The 19,912-nt window shown below is 35.3% G+C and overlaps 1 protein-coding gene across 7 annotated transcripts in view; it reads left to right on the forward strand.

Annotated features, from left to right (window-relative positions):
• The window catches only part of RB1CC1 (RB1 inducible coiled-coil 1), a 92,969-nt gene that overhangs the window by 36,977 nt on the left and 36,080 nt on the right, over positions 1 to 19,912 (forward strand). For all 7 annotated transcript variants that reach the window (XR_010410709.1, XM_045896559.3, XM_045896563.3 and 4 more), the window contains 8 exons: positions 3,511 to 3,681; positions 11,287 to 11,471; positions 11,644 to 11,830; positions 11,915 to 11,996; positions 12,258 to 12,319; positions 13,705 to 13,808; positions 15,854 to 15,980; positions 16,064 to 17,964. Coding sequence is in view for 6 of the 7 variants with exons in the window: in XM_045896559.3 (XP_045752515.1) it covers positions 3,511 to 3,681; positions 11,287 to 11,471; positions 11,644 to 11,830; positions 11,915 to 11,996; positions 12,258 to 12,319; positions 13,705 to 13,808; positions 15,854 to 15,980; positions 16,064 to 17,964 (2,819 nt within the window). In the remaining variant the exon portion in view is untranslated. The remainder of the gene's footprint in view (positions 1 to 3,510; positions 3,682 to 11,286; positions 11,472 to 11,643; positions 11,831 to 11,914; positions 11,997 to 12,257; positions 12,320 to 13,704; positions 13,809 to 15,853; positions 15,981 to 16,063; positions 17,965 to 19,912) is intronic.

Below are 19,912 nucleotides of genomic sequence, written 5' to 3' on the forward strand. Positions count from 1 at the left end.
GCATAGCTTAAAATATTGTCTATATATAATAAAGCATTCTTTTCAGTTGTGCATGCCCATTAGATTAAAAAATTTTTGTTCAAAAGCAATGAAAACACATTTTGAAGAATTTATATATTTGTTTATATATTTCTGCCTGTATTTTACAGTGTGGAATACTGTATTCATGGGATATACTGTGTAATAAATAACACTTGTCGTAGTTTTTTATTAGATTAATATTTTCCTCCTCTTGGTAGTTTATTCTTTGCCACTGATGGCATTTCTAAAGATAGATTAAACTGAGTATAGGACTTCTCTCTCATCAGAGATGCCTTCCTTTTATCTCACATTTATTATATAATTACCCATAACAACTAACCTACTTGATTCATCTGATAGTAGTAGTGCTATTTGCCAGTGAATTTTAAAATGTGCCAAGGTTTGATGTTCTTCTTATAAAAGCAGATTCTGTTTAAAGGCATCATTTTTACATACTAATCCCAGTTTCAGTGGTATTTGTAATGTGTATTTCCAACTGCCTAAATCAAAGATCTTTTTCAAGAAACTAGTCAAGACATAGGCATTATGGGACTTGCCTAAGATTGGGCATCATAAGGGCTCGAATCCTGGCACCTCCATTCATTTATTACTCGTGTCATCCCTACATCATTTGAATCCTCTGTTTTATAATACTTGGATGGATTAATAGATGGCATTTTCATGACCTGTTTAGTTTTCTCCCTCGTATACCAAGTAAAATTTAGAATTGTTGCTGCATTTTTGTGTACTCACATATTTTCTTAGGTTGTAGTGTGTTCGTATGAATCTTGGATATTCTAGTTCAGGTTATACTGTAAAAGGCAAACATTTGTATATCTGATGATTAATAGTTGGAAATATACACATTTAGCTCATTTCTAAGCTGTTCAGATTAATACCAGCATAATTTATGGAATCTTGTTGTAGTATTTCATTCAGGATTTTTGTGTTGTTATTGAAATATTATTGTTTGCTCTGTGCAGTGAGCGTGGATTTAGAGGTGGGATGGGAAGAATGAAGAGGGTAAGAAAATTTTTAGTTTCTTCTCTTCTAAGACAACAATATTAATCTTTCTAGATATCAATGGAAAAGCCCAAGAGTAAAATATTAGTGTAGCACTGTGTTCAATTATTGAAAATTTCCTAAATAATTATTAATAGAATTTTGTGGTTTAAAATACGTATTTTTAAAAATTTCTCCTGGGCGCCTGGGTGGCTCAGTTGGTTAAGCGACTGCCTTCGGCTCAGGTCATGATCCCGGAGTCCTGGGATCGAGTCCCACATCGGGCTCCCGGCTCAGCAGGGAGCCTGCTTCTCCCTCTGACCCTATCCCCTCTCATGCTGTTTCTCTCTCTCTCTCTCTCTCTCTCTCAAATAAATAAATAAATAAAATCTTTTAAAAAAAAAAATCATTAAAAATTTCTCCAGAGGGACTCCTGAGTGGCTTGGTCGGTTGAGCGTCTGCCTTCGGCTCGGGTCATGATCCCAGGGTCTTGGGATCGAGTCCCCACATCGGGCTCCTTGCTCAGCAGGGAGCCTGCTTTTCCCTCTGCCCGCCGCGCCCCCTGCTTGTGCGCATGCACGCTTGCTCTCTCTCTCTGACAAATAAATAAAATAAAAAATTTCTCCAGAGACTCCATTTAGAAATTTTAATTTTTATTACCTGTGGACAAATGAAATAAAATATTAAGTAGAATAAGATTTTAGGAAATCAAGTTATGTAACTGCTACTCAAGTGATTTACAAAACACTCTTCCATCTTATCAGTGTAGTTGTATTACACTCTCAATGAATTATGAAATACAGAATTATAATCAGGAGCCCTGGTTTGGGGTTTGTTTTTTCTTCTTTAAATCATTGCTATGTGAAGCCCATGTGTAGTTGTAATTTTGCACAAGCTAAAAATGTGAATCTATTTAAATATTTTTTAGCCCTTTATCACCTTAATGATTTATAGCTAATCTTTGGTTTGTACAATACTTTGGATCAGAAATGTGTGCAGATTGGACTCAGTTACGGTGAAATTAAGAAAAGTGAGAAAATGTTAACGTATGTAAGGTCTTCATTTATATTGGGCAACTGCTGTCTATATATAAGTAGTGGCTCTGTTAACTTTTTTGTAGTGTTGCAAATGCAGCCTCTTATTAATTACACTGGATTATTGATAATAACAATAAAATAGTTCAGTTTTAACTGCCTTTGTATGTTCTCTGTGTACCAAACACTACATTAAATATTTTATGGTCCTTTGATTGTAGAGATCAGGGAAGACATCATGAAGGAGGCAGTATTTGACTAGGATCCTTATGTAGAGGCAAAGATGGGCTTTCAAACAGCTAGGCAGGATGATCAGTATGAAGAAAAATCAGAGGTAGAGAAACACAGGGCTTGTCTGGATGTAATTGGTAATTCAGTTTGAAAAAGAGGATAGGCCTTGGAAAGATTTAGTGGTATCCAATCACTGAAGCCTTTACTATGCTATATTTTTTGGATGTCATTGTAGGCAAAAGGAAGCCATTTAGGGATTTCAACAGAAGACAACTATAATGAGTTAATAATAATAGATAACATGGTTGATACTCACATGGAGATATTAGTAAGTGGTCAGAAACACAAGCTGAAAATCTGTGAGAAGAATCAGGGATTACAAAAGGGGAGCTCCATAGAAATTTATGCTTAATGCTGAAATCATATAAGAAATAGTAAAAATGGGCTGAGCGCAAAGTCCTTCTGGATTATCTGTATTTATGGATTAGACAGGAGAAAGAGCCAGGGAAGGGTACCGTGGAGGAACCAGTGAGGTAGTACCCCAAAGCTTCCAGAGTTTGTCAAAGATTGTTTTCAGTGTGTAAGGGCCTCAAGTGAAAGGAGGTCATTGGTGATCTTTGGCAGAATGATTTTAATGGAGACTACACATAAAAACACAGTGTATTCTTTCAAGGGAAGGGGAACAGTGTTGAGAGAAATTAGGTTCCATGAATTCCAGAAAATTTGTAGAAATAAAGCCAGGAAACAGGAGAGATTGAAGAGTAAAAAAAAAAGTGGAGTTGATCAAGCAAATTCCTTTAGGAGATAGAGACTGATAGTAAAGATACCTCCAGGAGGGAAGTCACTTTGAAGATATTGATATGTTTTGAGGGAAATTAGAGTTTTAAGACTGAACAAAGAATGTGTTTTAACTCTGCTTTACTTTGTAAGACCTTGAAAATAACATTTTCTGTGTGATACTGAGGATTGATTAAGTTGTGGCATTGATTGGAAGGTTATAATTCCTGGCACTATATTCCTAATTATTCTAATATAATCAGTAATTTTTTATTAACATAATTATCCTGCTCTCAATTTTGTGAAAGTATAACTTAGGTTCCCCATGCTTTTACTTCTCTATATTTTTCAACTTTTTTCCTCTGAAGCTGTGTGTCAAAATAGTGAGAAATATATTTTAAACTATTTGCTGAAAACTGCATTCATATGTTCTGTTGTCATTTAGCTTGATCCAAGGATTATTCGACCATTTATAGCAGAATGCCGTCAAACTATTGCCAAACTTGATAATCAGAACATGAAAGCCATTAAAGGACTTGAAGACCGGCTCTATGCCCTGGACCAGATGATCGCTAGCTGCAGCCGACTGGTGAATGAACAGAAGGAACTCGCTCAGGTACTCATTTCAGACTTCTCTCAGGAAAAGCAATTCGTCGTTTCTCTGTACCAGTATTTTATGTGTAATATCAACTTGTTTAAACCATCATTTTTACCTCATCCTTGATTAGTGTTAATGAATAGTATTGTTTCCGTGTAATAAGGAAGAAGAGACGTTCTTAATGTTCAGGTTTGATAAAATGAGCTGAGGCCACTTTAGGTAGTAGCTGAAAGATAAACCGTGAAAATGCTGTCAGCAGCTGGGGAAAAAACCTGTGGAAGGAACATGATAAAGCAGTCATTGTACTAAACATCTGAGTACTTCCTGCTCCCCCCCCTCAGAAAACTAAAGAAGAATACATGAGAGGGCGCCTGGGTGGCTCAGTCGTTAAGCGTCTGCCTTCGGCTCAGGTCATGATCCCAGGGTCCTGGGATCGAGTCCCGCATCGGGCTCCCTGCTCGTCAGGAGGCCTGCTTCTTCCTCTCCCACTCTCCCTGCTTGTGTTCCTGCTCTCACTGTCTCTCTCTCTGTCAAATAAATAAATAAAATCTTTAAAAAAAAAAAAAAAAAGAAGAAGAATACATGAGATTTGTAAAGGACAGGAGGAAAATATAAAATCTTAGAGATTACTAATACTTAGGTTTTTAGGTCTAATTTAATGCAGTGTTCCAAGAACTCTGTTCTCAGACTTATAACCAAAACAAAGTGATGGAATTGCGAAGAGCGGTTAGCCTAGACATTTTCTGCCACACTAATGATTTGGTCCTCCATCCATTCTGGCAAAACAGCAAAAGAGTTGACTTGCATAATCTTGATTCTAACACACACTTTTCTAGTTTAATGTTCCTCTGCCAGTATTTTTCCTCCAATTGTAGAACATATAAATGGGTATAAATGTTTTATTTTACTTGCATAGCATTATACACAGTGTGTTGCGGGTAGATAAAATGTGTATATCCTTGCTTTATTCTTCTAAAATAAATTTTAAAATATTTATTGCATTTTTATAGTTTCCTAATTGAATTTATCTGTCATTCCCAGACTCTCTTTTTTCTCCTGATTTTGGATCCAGCCACCTTATTGTGAACTGAACCCCTTTATCTTTTAAAGATTTTATTTATTTATTTGAGAGAGAGAGAATGAGAGAGAGCACATGAGAGGGGGGAGGGTCAGAGGGAGAAGCAGACTCCCTGCCGAGCAGGGAGCCCGATGCGGGACTCGATCCCGGGACTCCAGGGTCATGACCTGAGCCGAAGGCAGTCGCTTAACCAACTGAGCCACCCAGGCGCCCCCTGAACCCCTTTACCTTGTGCTTTTGACTGATTTAGAATCCCCTAGTACCATTGCTGAGTAGAATGTGATAGTGGGTGTGCTTGTTTAATTCCTGATCTATAGAAAGTGGTATTTCACAATTATAATGTTTCTAGTAGTTAGTTTTTTCTCTTTGTGTTAATAGAAACCCTTTATCAGATTAAGAAAGTTATAGTCTACTTCTAATCTTGAACCATCCTTAGATTCTTGAAATAAACTCAACATGGTCATAATATATTGTCTTTTTTATGTATTTCTGAATTGAGTGTAACATTTTGGCAAACTGAATTATATTGTGTGTATGTATTATTCATTTGGTATGTATTTGTCAAGTTTGGGCACCGAGTTTATGATGGCCTCAAAGTAAGTTGAGAAATTTTTTGATTAGAATATTAGAATATTTAATCCATTTATTTAATATAATTACTATTTGTTTTTAAGTCAACTATTTCTAATTTTTTATTTCTAATTTTTCTTCCAATTCTATCCCTTTCTGCTTTTGCCCTTCGGATTATTTTATCATTTAAATTTAAAGTTTAAAAACTTGGGGGACACTTGGGTGGCTCAGTCAGTTAAACATCTGACCCTTGATTTTGGCTCAGGTCATGATCTCAGGGTTGTGAGATTGAGCCCCATGTGGGGCTCCATGCTGGACATGGAGCCTGCTTAAAATTCTCCCCTCTCTCTGCCCCCGCCAGCCCTGGTCACTTGCTCTCTCTTAAAAAAATATATATATATATAATTAAAAAATTTATCATTAAAAATTATTTATTATTCTATCTTCCATATTAGCTTTTTTCCTTTTAAGTAACATATGCATCCTTGTAAGTTTGATATGCATTAGAATATCCTATAGTAGGGCACCTGGGTGGCTCAGTCGTTAGGCATCTGCCTTCGGCTCAGGTCATGATCCCAGGGTCCTGGGATCAAGCCCCACATCGGGCTCCCAGCTTCTCCCTCTCCTCCCTGCTCGTGCTCTTCCTCTCACTATCTCTGTCTCTCTCTCTCTCAAATAAATAAATAAAATCTTTAAAAAAAAAAAAAAAGTATCCTATAGTATCCTTTAGTGGCAAATTTAGTCTTTGTCATTTAAAAGTCTCTTTAAATCATGTTTGTTTCTGAAGGATGTTTTCTCGATATAGAATCTAATTGGCTGTCAGTGATTTACTTTTAACACATTGCCTTTGGTTTGTTTTTTAACAGTTTTACTATAATATGACAAGATGTGGCTTTCTTTGTATTTCTCCTGCATTGGGCTTGTAGTACTACTGGAAGCTGTGGCTTAATGGCATATCTTTTGGGAAAATTCCCAGTTTCTCTTCAAATTTTGCCTTTACCTTACTCTTTCCCTTCTCATTCATTGATTCCAGTCACACATGTATTAGAGCTTTCATCTCATTCTTTCCATTTACCCTTGTTTCCTGTATTTCCCATCATTATATCTATCTGTGCTTTATTCCAAATATTTTGTATTGACCCAGATTAATTTTTTCTAGCTGTGAATGGCTGTTATTAAACCCACTTATTGATTTATAATTTTTGTTTATTTTTTAGCTCCACAGTTTCAGTTTGGTTCTTTTGTTTATATAGTTTCAAATTATCTACCAAGATACTCAGACCCATTCATCATCTCTTTGATTACATTAACCATATTGTAATTTAAAAGTCTATATCTAGTAACTCCATTACTTGTGCCTGTGTGTCTGTGGATATTTTCTGTTGTTTCCTATAGTTTAAATTCATGTGGTTTTGCCTTTTCATGTGCCTAATTATTTTTAATAAGAAAAACCCAGGGGATGCCTGGGTGGCTCAGTTGGTTAAGCATCTGCCTTCTGCTCAGGTTGGGAGTCCTACATCAGGCTTCTTGCTCAGCAGGGAGCCTGCTTCTCCCTCTGCCTACTGTTCCCCCTGTTCATGCTCTCCCCCTCTCTCTCTCTCTGACAAATAAATCTTAAAAAAATAAAAACAGGAAATATGAAGCTTAAGATAACACTTCTAGAGAGAATTTGTTTACATGTGGTAGGGGTTATCACAATCTTATATCATCTTAATCCAACCTCAGGGATTTAGGTGATGGGAAGTTGGTCTTCCAGTCCTTGTGATGGACAGTCTGCTTTTGTAGACTCTTATTCCATAGGATATAGCTTTTCCGGGTACTAATGATACAAAGTGTTTTCCATCTTCACTTCCTTTGGCTGGCACTGATCTCCAGTTTCTTATTTCATAGCTCCTTGAGAATGTCAGAAGGATTGCTTTTTTTAGTTCTTAGCTTTGGACTCCTCTTCAGGAATCAGCACTTGTCTCTAGGGCAAAGCATTTCTAGTTGCTTAACTGGCCTCCCTAGGTTTCTTCCTCCTCCTAGATCCTGGCCCTTCTCCTTCACTGCTTTTTTACATCTCTAGTAACTAATGCCACAGGAAGCTTGGTCTGCATTACCATTAAATTATAGTTTACCATCACTTGAGACAGCTCTGAATTTCTGATTTTTTTGTTGTTTCTCCAATATCATTCTTTTTTAACCCTCAATAGAATGAGTCAAACATAATTTATTTAACCAGACTCCTTTTGATGGTCATTTAGGTTGCTTCCAGTTTTTCTTGTTACAAACATTGTTTTACTATCCCAGTACATGTCTGCCATTATGTGCATGTTCTAGTATTTTCTTTAAGGACAATCTTCAGTAATGGAATGGCTATACTCTAGAGTGTTTGTGCATTTTAAATATTAATTAGTAATGTTATAATATACCATCCATAAAGGAAAAATCAGTCCACACTCCCAGTAATTACTGAGAAGAGCAGTTTCCCTTATATCAGTATTTGCCATCTGTTTCCTCTGAATTTTCATTTGCCAATTTTTTATCCTAATGTTTCTGTAAGAATTTATTTTATATATAATCTAGATGATCCTTTGTCTGTTGTAAATAATACAGATGCTGTCTCTTTGTTGATAGTGTTATAAAGATTGTTACACAGAAATTTTAAATTTTGACATAGTCAGATGTATTAGTCATTTTTTTGTTTTTAATTTTATGAATTCATCATTCCTTTAAAATCTCCAAATTTTAGGGACGCCTGGGTGGCTCAGTTGTTAAGCGTCTGCCTTTGGCTCAGGTCATAATCCCAGGGTCCTGGGATCGAGCCCCGCATCGGGCTCCCTGCTCTGCGGGAAGCCTGCTTCTCTCTCTCCCACTCCCCCTGCTTGTGTTCCCTCTCTCACTGTGTCTCTCTCTGTCAAAAAAAAAAAGAAAAAGAAAATCTCCAGATTTTATAACTGTTTCTCTGATTGAATAAACCAGGACTTCCTGTTTTCTTATCTAGATAATCTATTTTCTCTCTTTCTTTACTCTCAAATCTCTTGGAGGAGGGGTGTGTGTGTAATATCTCTACTACAGTCAGGCAGCTATAATGAATGGTTTTGCATTTGGTTGTATTAAAAAAAAATCTGATGCTGATGTTATCCTCATCTGCATTGGATTAGGCAAATGGAGTTGTGTAATACAAGGATAAGTAATTTTTCTGGAAGTGTAGTTGCTTGATGAAGGAGCTAATAGTACTTTTTTATTTTATTTAAAAAATAGAAGAAGCATTTCTTGATCCTTTTTTGTTTGTTCCTATATTTTTGTTTGCTTTCCAGGGCTGACTCTTCCAGGGTTTCTTGAACCCAAACTGAAAAAAATTTAGTAGACAAGTCCTATACTGTTCCTTTGAAAATTTGAAAACTAATTTTTGGCATCCTGTGATCATAGAAGTACCTTGTCTAACCATCTTCTTTCCCCCTAATTTATTCCCAGCTTTTGCTAATGTTTTCAGCTATCATAGCTCTTAGAATTTAACTTTTAAAGCATAATACTCTTACTTTTAAAAAATATATTTTTCTGGACCACCTGGGTGGCTCAGTTGGTTAAGCGTCTGCCTTTGGCTCAGGTCATGATCTCAAGGTCCTGGGATTGAGCCCCGCATCAGGCTCCCCGCTCAGCAGGTAGTCTGCTTCTCCCTCTCCCTTTGCCTCTCCCCCCAGCTCGTTCTCTCTCTCTCTCTCTCTCTCTCTCAAATAAAATAAAAATCTTTAAAAAATATGTTTTTCTTTGATATTGATACCTGAAGTACTATAGTCCTTTTTGACATTGAGAGGCAAATTCTCATTTAATTATTCCTCAGTGAATATTTTTTGATGTTCCTACATACATTTTAATATAAGTGTATTACATATTCAGAACAAAACTGTAGAACAGATGCAAATCAAGGCCCTAAGAGCCATGGATGTCAGCTAGGCTTGCCTGAGTGAATGGCTTTGAGAGAAACTGGCTATAATAAGATAATTTTAAATGTGCTCATGAGAGACAAGGGATAACCTGTTGAAGTTAGGTGATATGTGGCTGTTGGAGCAACTTTTCACTCCTATATTTTTATGTGTTTGGCTGCCAAGGGATGTATAGAGGCAAGGGTTTTAACTGAGACATCACTTCCACAAACAAGTTTTCTCTGATTTTACAGTCTTGATCAGATCAGATTTATTTTCTCTTAGCATGTTGTACTTAGCCTATGTCATAATTTAAGTGATTATGTGGGGTTCTTTTAAATGATATTTCTTTTTTAAGAATATAAGCTCCAGGGCACCTGACTGGCTCAGTCGGAAGAACATGTGACTCTTGATCTTGTGGCCATGAGTTTGAGCCCCACATTGGGTGTAGAAATTAAGAAAGAAAGGGCAGGGAGTCTGCTTCTCCCTCTGACCCTCCCCCCTCTCATGTGCTCTCTGTCTCTCTCATTCTCTCTGTCTCAAATAAATAAAAATCTTAAAAAAAAAAACAACAGGGTGCCTGGGTGGCTCAGTTGGTTAAGCGACTGCCTTCGGCTCAGGTCATGATCTTGGAGTCCCAGGATCGAGTCCCACATCGGGCTCCCTGCTCAGCAGGGAGTCTGCTTCTCCCTCTGACCCTCCTCCCTCTCGTGCTCTCTCATTCTCTCTCTCGCTAAATAAATAAATAAATAAATAAACAAACAAACAAACAAACAGATTCACATTTTTGCTTTTGGCAGCATTTGCATGTCTGTGCTTTTGGTGTCAGGAAATTCCTTATTAGTGGTTTAGAATTTAATTTGGGGGATTGATTATGTGTTTTTCTTGGATTCATTAAAAAGTAGTGGAAACCTATTAAGATTTTAACACAATTGATAAAAGCAATAAGTTATTTTTAAATTCAGAAAAAATATAGCCACAGTGGAACATATAGTGTATTGAAAAGGAAGTAAAGCATAAAATTTGTATTGAAATTGTCTTATTTTCAGATATTAAATGATTTCAACTTTAATACATGTCATTTAAATTTAAATATTTTCTTGAAATTTAGGAAGACATGAAACAGAAACAGAGAGAGAGCTACCAAAAAGTTAAAAGACACGCTATTGCCGGCCATATTGTTAAGTTCCTAGAAAGATAATTATTTACAGTAGCAAGTATGGCAGTCAGATAGACTTGCAAATTGTAAAACTATAACACAATAACTGTTTAGTAAGCAGAGTAGGAAAAAGAACCTATAAATACAATAAAAATGCTTAGTAATAACTTCATCAAGATGTCTTTGGACCTTTTTTTAAGTGTTTGCTGTTGGTTTGTTTTTTTTTTAATGTTTTCTGCACACAACTACCTTATTTTAAATATGGCACATCTGTCCAAATTAATTTATAGCCTAAACACAATCCCTACTTAGCAGAATGATGCAAAGCTCACCTACACCAAATAATAAAATGTATTGTAAAATTGTATTGTAAACATTTAATTTATTCTAATATGAGCACTGATACATATATATAGTGGAACAAAATATAGTCCAGAAATACTGGAGAGAGTAATGACTTCTTAATAAAAAGTACAGTCAATTGTTATTCATTTGGGGAAGGGTACAAAATACTATTGAATATCATTGATTAGATTAAGTCAGTTATTTCATGGCTTAAAATCAGTGACCATATTTTATTTAATGTCATGCTCTGACTGACCCATGGTGTGGTAGGAGTCTAGACACTTAGGTTCTAATTCTAATTTAACTATTAAGTGTGTCCTTGGATAAATTACTCTGTCTTCCCAGTGGGTTTCTTTTTTTTTCCTAGCATGAAAATGAAACAACTAGATGAGCAGAGTTCTTAAAAATGATCTTTTTTTATGAACATGTCTACATTCAGGATAGTGGATTTTAAAATCTTCTTTAAAAGTAGAGCAGTCATATTTAACAAAGATTTTCTTCTTAAATGAATGTTGGTATCTTTCATGAAACCAAGTTAACGTCCTTTAAAATATTTTCTCTCAAAGGGATTTTTAGCTAATCAGATGAGAGCTGAAAACTTGAAGGATGCATCTGTATTACCTGATTTGTGCCTGAGTCATGCAAATCAGTTGATGATTATGTTGCAAAATCATAGAAAACTGTTGGATATTAAACAGAAGTGTACCACTGCCAAACAGGAACTAGCAAATAACCTACATGTCAGACTGAAGTAAGTGATTCTCTTACATCTAATTTTGGATGTTTTGAAGTGATTTTTTTAAATTTCTGCCAAGTAATGGAGTAATTTTTCTCTTGGCATTATATTGAAATACTTGATTGGTTGATTAATTTGGGATTAGATTATTCTTATAGAGTTTGTGTGTCTCAATTTCATTCTGTAGGTGGTGTTGCTTTGTAATGCTTCATGCTGATCAAGATGGAGAGAAATTGCAAGCTTTGCTCCGCCTCGTAATAGAACTGTTAGAGAGAGTCAAAATTGTTGAAGCTCTTAGTACAGTTCCTCAGATGTACTGCATAGCTGTTGTTGAGGTTGTAAGGAGAAAAATGTTCATAAAACACTACAGGGAGGTATGCAAGTTGAATTCTCTTTTCATTGTGTATGAGCCTTAATGAATTGGTGTGTGATATTAATGTAAGCTTTCCTCCTCTTAGTGGGTTGGTGCTTTAGTCAAAGATGGAAAGCGATTATATGAAGCTGAAAAGTCAAAAAGGGAATCCTTTGGGAAATTATTTAGTAAGTGTTCTTTACTAATTTATTTTTAATGAAAAATGCTGTTTTTATTTGTAGATAAGAATGTGTTACTATATAGCATGTATGTGATAGTAGTTACCATTGAAATCTGGAGAAACATTCCTTTTAAGGTCTGTAGAGTTGAATCCATTGTTAAAATTTAAATATGAAGAATTGTTCATTTGTTTTTCAAAAACCAGAGATTTTTTTTTCCCCTGAAATATAAAGTTACAAAATAACCATATTGTTAATTTCTTTACACAGGAAAGTCCTTTTTAAGAAATCGTCTGTTTAGGGGATTGGACTCCTGGCCCCCATCCTTTTGTGTATGTATTAATTTTCTAACCATGACTAAATTTTGTATGTGTTCAAACCTCATTTCAGAAGTAGAGATATTTTCAGAAACATATAGAATTTCTTTTTATCAACATAAAAATGTTTTTGGTTTTAAAAGCGAGTTGTCATGAAACTTTATTAAAGAATATTCATAGTTTTTGATCAGGAGTTTTCATAACGCAGGAGGATAAGCCATATTACACTGTTAAGCTGTTGATTGGTAGGAGTAGATTTTCTTATTATTTTATCTTCATCCTTCACCCTCCTCTCATTCTCTTTATCTTTCCCCTCCCTTATTTTCTCCCCCTCCCTGTCCTTTCTTTTCCTTCTGTCCTCTCCCCTTTTCATTTTCTTCACCACCACCACCACCACCACTACCACCCTCATTTTATTCATGTGTTTACAAATCAGAATAGGGTGACTCTTCAGGTGGCCTTCATTGAAACCCTGAAAAATAAGTGTGTGTTTTTAAATCAGGATTAGTGGGGACCATTCATTTTATTTTGTGAAAAAAATGATTCCACAGGTCAGAGAAGTTTCGGAAATGCTTCAGGTTTTTTGTTTGTTTTCTCTTCAGATGCACTGTTTAGCTATTAAACATTTTTTTTGTACTGCAGGATTTCTTAGGCCTTAAATGTATGTATTTTTTAATATCTAAGAATGAGTAATGTAATAGGGTTTCCCACACTCATTTATCTAGGACCTCTGTTTAATGAAGAGCATCTTGACATCTCTAAATCTGCTTAGGTAATGATTGAAACAACCGGAGTTACTTTAAAAGTTGTATTTCTTGGCAATATTATAAAGAAATGGTAGGACTTACCAGGTAATTTTTTTTAAGAAGCTGAAATTGACTAAGTTATTTTGAAAAGAGTGGAAAGATCAAGTGAAAGGCAAGGAAGGACATGTTACATAGGAAAAAACCTTTTACCATATTAAAACAACAAGGCATTCTAATAAATGATAGGAATAGACATAGAGCTAAGGCTAGAGAGATCTTCATGGTCATGTTATAAGTAAAACAAAAATTTGGGAATAGCTTATGTGCTGGTGAAACAAATGGGTTCCTTTAATGTTGACAGGATACTACCCCAGTTTTAAAAAGATGATGAGAAAGGGAGGAACAGCCACATCAGTTGATCACCAACAGCTATGGTTCTCAGTCATTTATGACTCAGAAAAATAGTTTACCATGTTGGTCATTGAATAGTTCTTCATTTTTATTTTATTCTATTTCTTAAATGTCAGTAGATGATTTGTAGCATTTTTGCTTCTTTGTTATATTGAAGTTAATCATAGTGAAAAATTACAAATTTGTACCCTGTGTTTTTTGGTAATTTTTTTATCTTTTTATTTTATTTTTGGGGGGGTACAGACACAGAAGCCTCGAAAGTTTGACTGTGAACTTCCAGATATTTCATTAAAAGATTTACAGTTTCTTCAGTCATTTTGTCCTTCAGAAGTTCAGCCACTCCTCAGGTAAATATCATTAGTATTTTTAACTTTAGTTATCATCTTAAAATGTTTTCATTATTTTGGAGCTATAGAAAGTAGCACCGATAGTCTCAGGAGATGCCAGCATATAGAAATATTTTATGATAGACTGACTTTCCTATGCTGCTTTAGGAAATTTCTAGGGAATATGCAAATGATCAGAAAATGAAGATAAAGGAAATTAGTGCCTTACATGTAATTAAATTTTTTCTAGTAATTACTCTATACTTTTTGTATACTGTGGGAGAGGTTTTTTTTTTTCCCAGTGCAAAAATTATTATACTCAACATAAACAGCATTTTTAGAAAAATATGAGATACAATCAACATCTAATCATTAGACATCTATGTTAAATTTTCATGCAATAATTTTAAAATACTATATAGGATGAATTAAAATCAAAACTTAGAAATTTTGAGTGTATTGCATCTGTTAATGAAAACTAATGATACATTTTCAACAAAGGGAAAAATAATGTCTGTGGAAAAAGAATTATTAAAATATTAAAAATACTTATTAAATAACTTCAAATAATGTAGTCTGAACTCAAAACCAAAACAAAACAAATCTGGTTTTCTAAATTTGTGTTGTAATTTAGACAAATATTTAAAATTTTGTTATCAATATTGTTTGAAATATTAAAATGTTATACATATTTGCTGAATAATCACAAAGATGCTTTCCTCAACTCAAAATTACATGTGTATATACTTGTATATTCTTCTAACATATTTATATTGCCTTATCACACTTTAACACTCATTGCCATCTTGAGTTTATTTTGTGGTAATGACTAACATGGGCTGATGTTCCCTGCACCATTTTAATTTTTTTACTGATACAAAATTGAACTGCCATGAGATACAAAATTTGGATAATTTTAAATATGCTATTTTGCTATTAATATATATCATTATTCCATACAATTCATTACTCCTTCATATGCATTATTGGAACTTTAAAAAATAATTTTATAAGTTGAATTTTAAATAATTTTTTTGCATCTTTTTTATTGTTATGTTAATCCCCATACATGACATCATTATTTTTAGATGTAGTGTTCCATGATTCATTGTTTGTGCATAACACCCTGTGCTCCATGCAGAACGTGCCCTTCTCAATACCCATCACCAGGCTAACCCATCCTCCCACCCCCCTCCCCTCTAGAACCCTCAGTTTGTTTTTCAGAGTCCATCATCTCTCATAGTTCGTCTACCCCTCCGATTTCCCCCCCTTCATTCTTCCCTTCCTGCTATCTTCTTCTTTTTTTTTTTCCTTAACATATATTGCATTATTTGTTTCAGAGGTACAGATCTGAGATTCAACAGTCTTGCACAATTCACAGCGCTTACCAGAGCACATACCCTCCCCAGTGTCTATCACCCAGTCACCCCATCTCTCCCACCTCACCCCCCACTCCAGCAACCCTCAGTTTGTTTCCTGAGATTAAGAATTCCTCATATCAGTGAGGTCATATGATACATGTCTTTCTCTGTTTGACTTATTTCGCTCAGCATAATACCCTCCAGTTCCATCCACGTCGTTGCAAATGGCAAGATCTCATTCCTTTTGATGGCTGCATAATATTCCATTGTATTTATATACCACATCTTCTTTATCCATTCATCTGTCGATGGACATCTTGGCTCTTTCCACAGTTTGGCTATTGTGGACATTGCTGCTATAAACATCGGGGTGCACGTACCCTTTTGGATCCCTACTTTTGTATCTTTGGGGTAAATACCCAGTAGTGCAATTGCTGGATCATATGGTAGCTCTATTTTCAATTTTTTGAGGAACCTCCATACTGTTTTCCAGAGTGGCTGCACCAGCTTTCATTCTGTGGGAGAGTTTTAATTCATTACTTTAATGATTATGTCTTAGGTCTCTTAAGCTATTTCTGGTGTTGTTTGAAAGGGGATGATAGTACTGTCTGTTTTTTTTTTTGACATAGATTGAAATATTTGGTTGTAGGTATCCATTTTCTCATTATGAAATCACAAATCTAATTTGATTGCATTCTGTTTCAGGGTCCCCTTACTTTGTGACTTTGAACCTCTACACCAGCATGTACTTGCTCTACATAATTTGGTAAAAGCAGCACAAAGTTTGGATGAAATGTCACAGACCATTACAGATCTACTGAGTGAACAAAAGGCAAATTAAGTTCTTTCAAGTGGTTTGTTTCATTAGTGTAAAATGTTGCTGCAGCTCTGTAAGCCTATCCCTCTTTTTTCCAGGCATCCATGAGTCAGACTTCGCCACCGTCGGCTTCCTCACCACGGATAGAAAGTGCAACAGGAATTGCAACTACTACCTCACCAAGAACTCCTCCTTCACTCACTGTTCAGGATCCCTTATGTCCTGCAGTATGTCCCTTAGAAGAGTTATCTCCAGATAGCATTGATGCACATACATTTGATTTTGAAACTATCCCCCATCCAAACATAGAACAGACTATTCACCAAGTTTCATTAGACTTGGATTCATTAGCAGAAAGTCCTGAATCAGATTTTATGTCTGCTGTAAATGAGTTTGTAATAGAAGAAAATTTGTCATCTCCTAATCCTATAAGTGATCCACAGAGTCCGGAAATGATGGTGGAATCACTTTATTCATCTGTTATCAATGCAATAGACAGTAGACGGATGCAGGATACAAATGTATGCGGTAAAGAGGATTTAGGAGATCATGCTTCTCTGAATGTCCAATTGGAAAAATGTCGAGTTGTTGCCCAAGACTCGCACTTCAGCATACAAACCATCAAGGAAGACCTTTGCCACTTCAGAACATTTGTACAGAAAGAACAGTGTGACTTCTCAAATTCTTTAAAATGTACAGCATTAGAAATAAGAAACATTATTGAAAAAGTAAAACATTCTCTGGAAATAACACTAAATGAAAAACATCAAAAAGAACTGCAGTCTTTAAAAAGTGAATATGAAGGCAAACTTGATGCACTAATAAAGGAAAGTGAAGAAAATGAAAACAAAATTAAAAAGCTGAAAGGAGACTTGGTATGCCTTGAGGAGGTTTTACAAAATAAAGATAATGAATTTGCTTTGGTTAAACATGAAAAAGAAGCTGTCATCTGCTTACAAAATGAAAAGGATCAGAAGTTGTTAGAAATGGAAAATATAATGCACACTCAAAATTGTGAAATTAATGAACTGAAACAATCACGAGAGATAGTGTTAGAAGACTTAAAGAAGCTCCATGTTGAAAATGATGAGAAGATGCAGTTGCTGCGGACAGAACTTCATTGCTTAGAGCAAAGTCATCTAAAGGAGCTAGAGGATGCTCTGCATGTCAGGCACACACAGGAGTTTGAGAAAGTTATGACAGACCATAAAGTGTCTTTGGAGAAACTAAAAAAGGAAAATCAACAACGAATCGATCAGATACAAGAGTCTCATGCCACAGTTATCCAGGAAAAAGAACAACAGCTACAGGAATTAAAACTCAAGTTTTCAGATTTGTCAGACATGAGATGTAAGTTAGAGGTTGAACTTGCATTGAAGGAAGCAGAAACTGATGAAATAAAACTTTTGCTGGAAGAAAGCAGAGCCCAGCAGAAGGAAACCTTAAAATCTCTCCTTGAACAAGAGACAGAAAATTTGAGAGTAGAGATAAGTAAACTAAACCAAAAGATTCAGGATAATAATGAAAACTATCAGGTGGGCTTGGCAGAGCTAAGAACTTTAATGACAATTGAAAAAGATCAGTGCATTTCAGAGTTAATTAGTAGACATGAAGAAGAATCTGATATGCTTAAAGCTGAATTAAACAAAGTAACATCATTGCATCACCAAGCATTTGAAATAGAAAGAAAGCTGAAAGGAGAAATAGCTGAACTGCAGAGTAAATTGGATGCAGAATTGAGTGCTCTTGAAAAACAAAAAGATGAAAAACTCACCCAACAGGAAGAGAAGTACGAAGCTATTATCCAGAAACTTGAGAAAGACAAAGAGAAACTTGTCATGAGCCAGGAACAAGACAGAGAACAGTTAATTCAGAAGCTTAATTGTGAAAAAGAGGAAGCTATTCAGACTGCCCTAACAGAGTTTAAATTGGAGAGAGAAGCTGTTGAGAAAGAGTTACTAGAAAAAGTTAAACATCTTGAGAATCAAATAGCAAAAAGGTAAGAATTACTTTAAAATTTAAAATTAAAATATTGGTGATTCAAATTTTAATTGTTTATGTAATCACAGTACCTTGATTTACTTATCTTAGGCCAATATAGTAATTGAGATATTTTTATAAAGTCAAGTCTTTTACTTTATTTATAGTCAGTGTTTCTTTCAAACATTTAAAAAAATAACAGACTACATAAGCTCATTAGTGGCTTTTAAAAATGGATGAATATCTTGGATTTCCAAAGAAATGATTTTTTGAAAATTTCAAATGTTTTCCAGGGCTTCTTCCTTTTTTAATTCATTAAGTTCCTTCTTTTGGTTTATTTGAATTTTTTACCTAATTTCTTCTGTTGAAAATTACTTTTTACCATTCTTTTTAAATTTCATATGTATGACAGGTAACAGTTTCATCTGTGCTCACTTATTAAAGAGTAAATTCTAAATTGGGGCTAAATGTTTCATCACTGTTATTTCCTTGATGTTACAGTTTCAGTTATTCCCTCTGTGGTTCAAAAGATAATGTCTTTAAATTCCAGGTTTTATACAGTGGTGGGGTTTTTTTTCTTTTTTTGTATTTTTAATATTTTGACTGTCTGATATTACTACCTTTTGATCACTATTTCTGCTCTTTAAACTTCATTCAGGTGTTTTATGGCCTAATGAACAACTTCTAGAACATTATCAGTTAGTTCTGTCATTAGTTCTTCTGAGTGAATATATTTATAGTTTGTATACCTTACATATTTTAACCTATTTCCTGCCTTTATCACTTTTACAATCTCTTGTGATAGACTTTCTGCTGGTGATATTCATATATTGGTATTCAGGTAAACCTCCCGCTCTGTTTTGAAAACAGGAACTCTTTATGTATTCTGAGGGGATTGGAGGGTTTAATACAGGAATTAGGGCCTGCACAAATGTTTACAGAGCTGGGGGAGCTAAGGTCAAGGGAATGACTGCTGAAACTCCGGAAAACTCTGGGTGAAAGATCAGGAAAATAGATGCTGAAGTACCCACCGAAGCTGAGAGTTATTCATGGCTCCCTGGAAAATTGCTGTAGCAATCAAGAATTTCTTCAAAGCCCCAGTAATGTGGCTCAGTCTGCAACACAAAATGGGTAGTTCTCAGTTACTTGACAGGAAGCTCCTGTGGAATTTCATCTGGATGCACCTAGCTTTGGAGAGTAAGTCTGGACTGCTTTTCTGCTTTCCAGATCTTGTGCATATTCTTTTTATTGGCAAACTTGCAGTTGAAGGGGATTCTGGGAAATACACATCTCTGCAGTATAGTGTAGATGAGATTCTAGAAGAGGAATGAAAGCAATGGCTGGATGATGACAGTCCAGCACTGTATACACTCCATTTCCGACTCAGGGGTCCTTTGTGTCTCTTTTACCCCTATTGAACTCCCAAATAAAGACACTTAAAATGTCATGTTTCTGTTGGACATGATTCAGCTTCTGTCTCATATCTTCTCAGATAGGCTCACCCGCTTCCAAAGGTGAGACTCAAACTTATGTCATTGTAGCCATCCTAGAATTCTGTTCGTTTATCTTTCTGTACATACACAATCTCTCTTTGATATTTTGTAGGCTAAATACTGAAATACAGGGTTAATTACAATTGTCACAACGCTTATTACATACTAAGATACCGAGAGAAGGGGATAAAGATAAAAAATTCATCCATATGTATAGGCTTAATTGTGGTAGTCTTTATTTCTATAACTAGTCTCATAACCCTAGTAGGTATTTACGGCTTCCTTCTATTTTTTACCTTAGACATTACCTCAGCTGATTTTACTTGACCTGAAGAGACTGCCAATAATGATTCCTCCTGTAATACAGTTGCTGTAGTTTCTCATTTGACTGTTTATCAGTGGACATGGCAGTGCCAAGAGACACCCTAGAAAAGCTTCTGACTTCCAGGCATATTCCTCTGCTTTACTGTGTAG

Source organism: Mirounga angustirostris, unplaced genomic scaffold (genome assembly GCF_029215605.1).
Source record: "Mirounga angustirostris isolate CCGP_5_RB_7025 unplaced genomic scaffold, mMirAng1.0.hap1 SCAF_4, whole genome shotgun sequence".
NCBI classification, from domain to species: Eukaryota; Metazoa; Chordata; class Mammalia; order Carnivora; family Phocidae; genus Mirounga; species Mirounga angustirostris.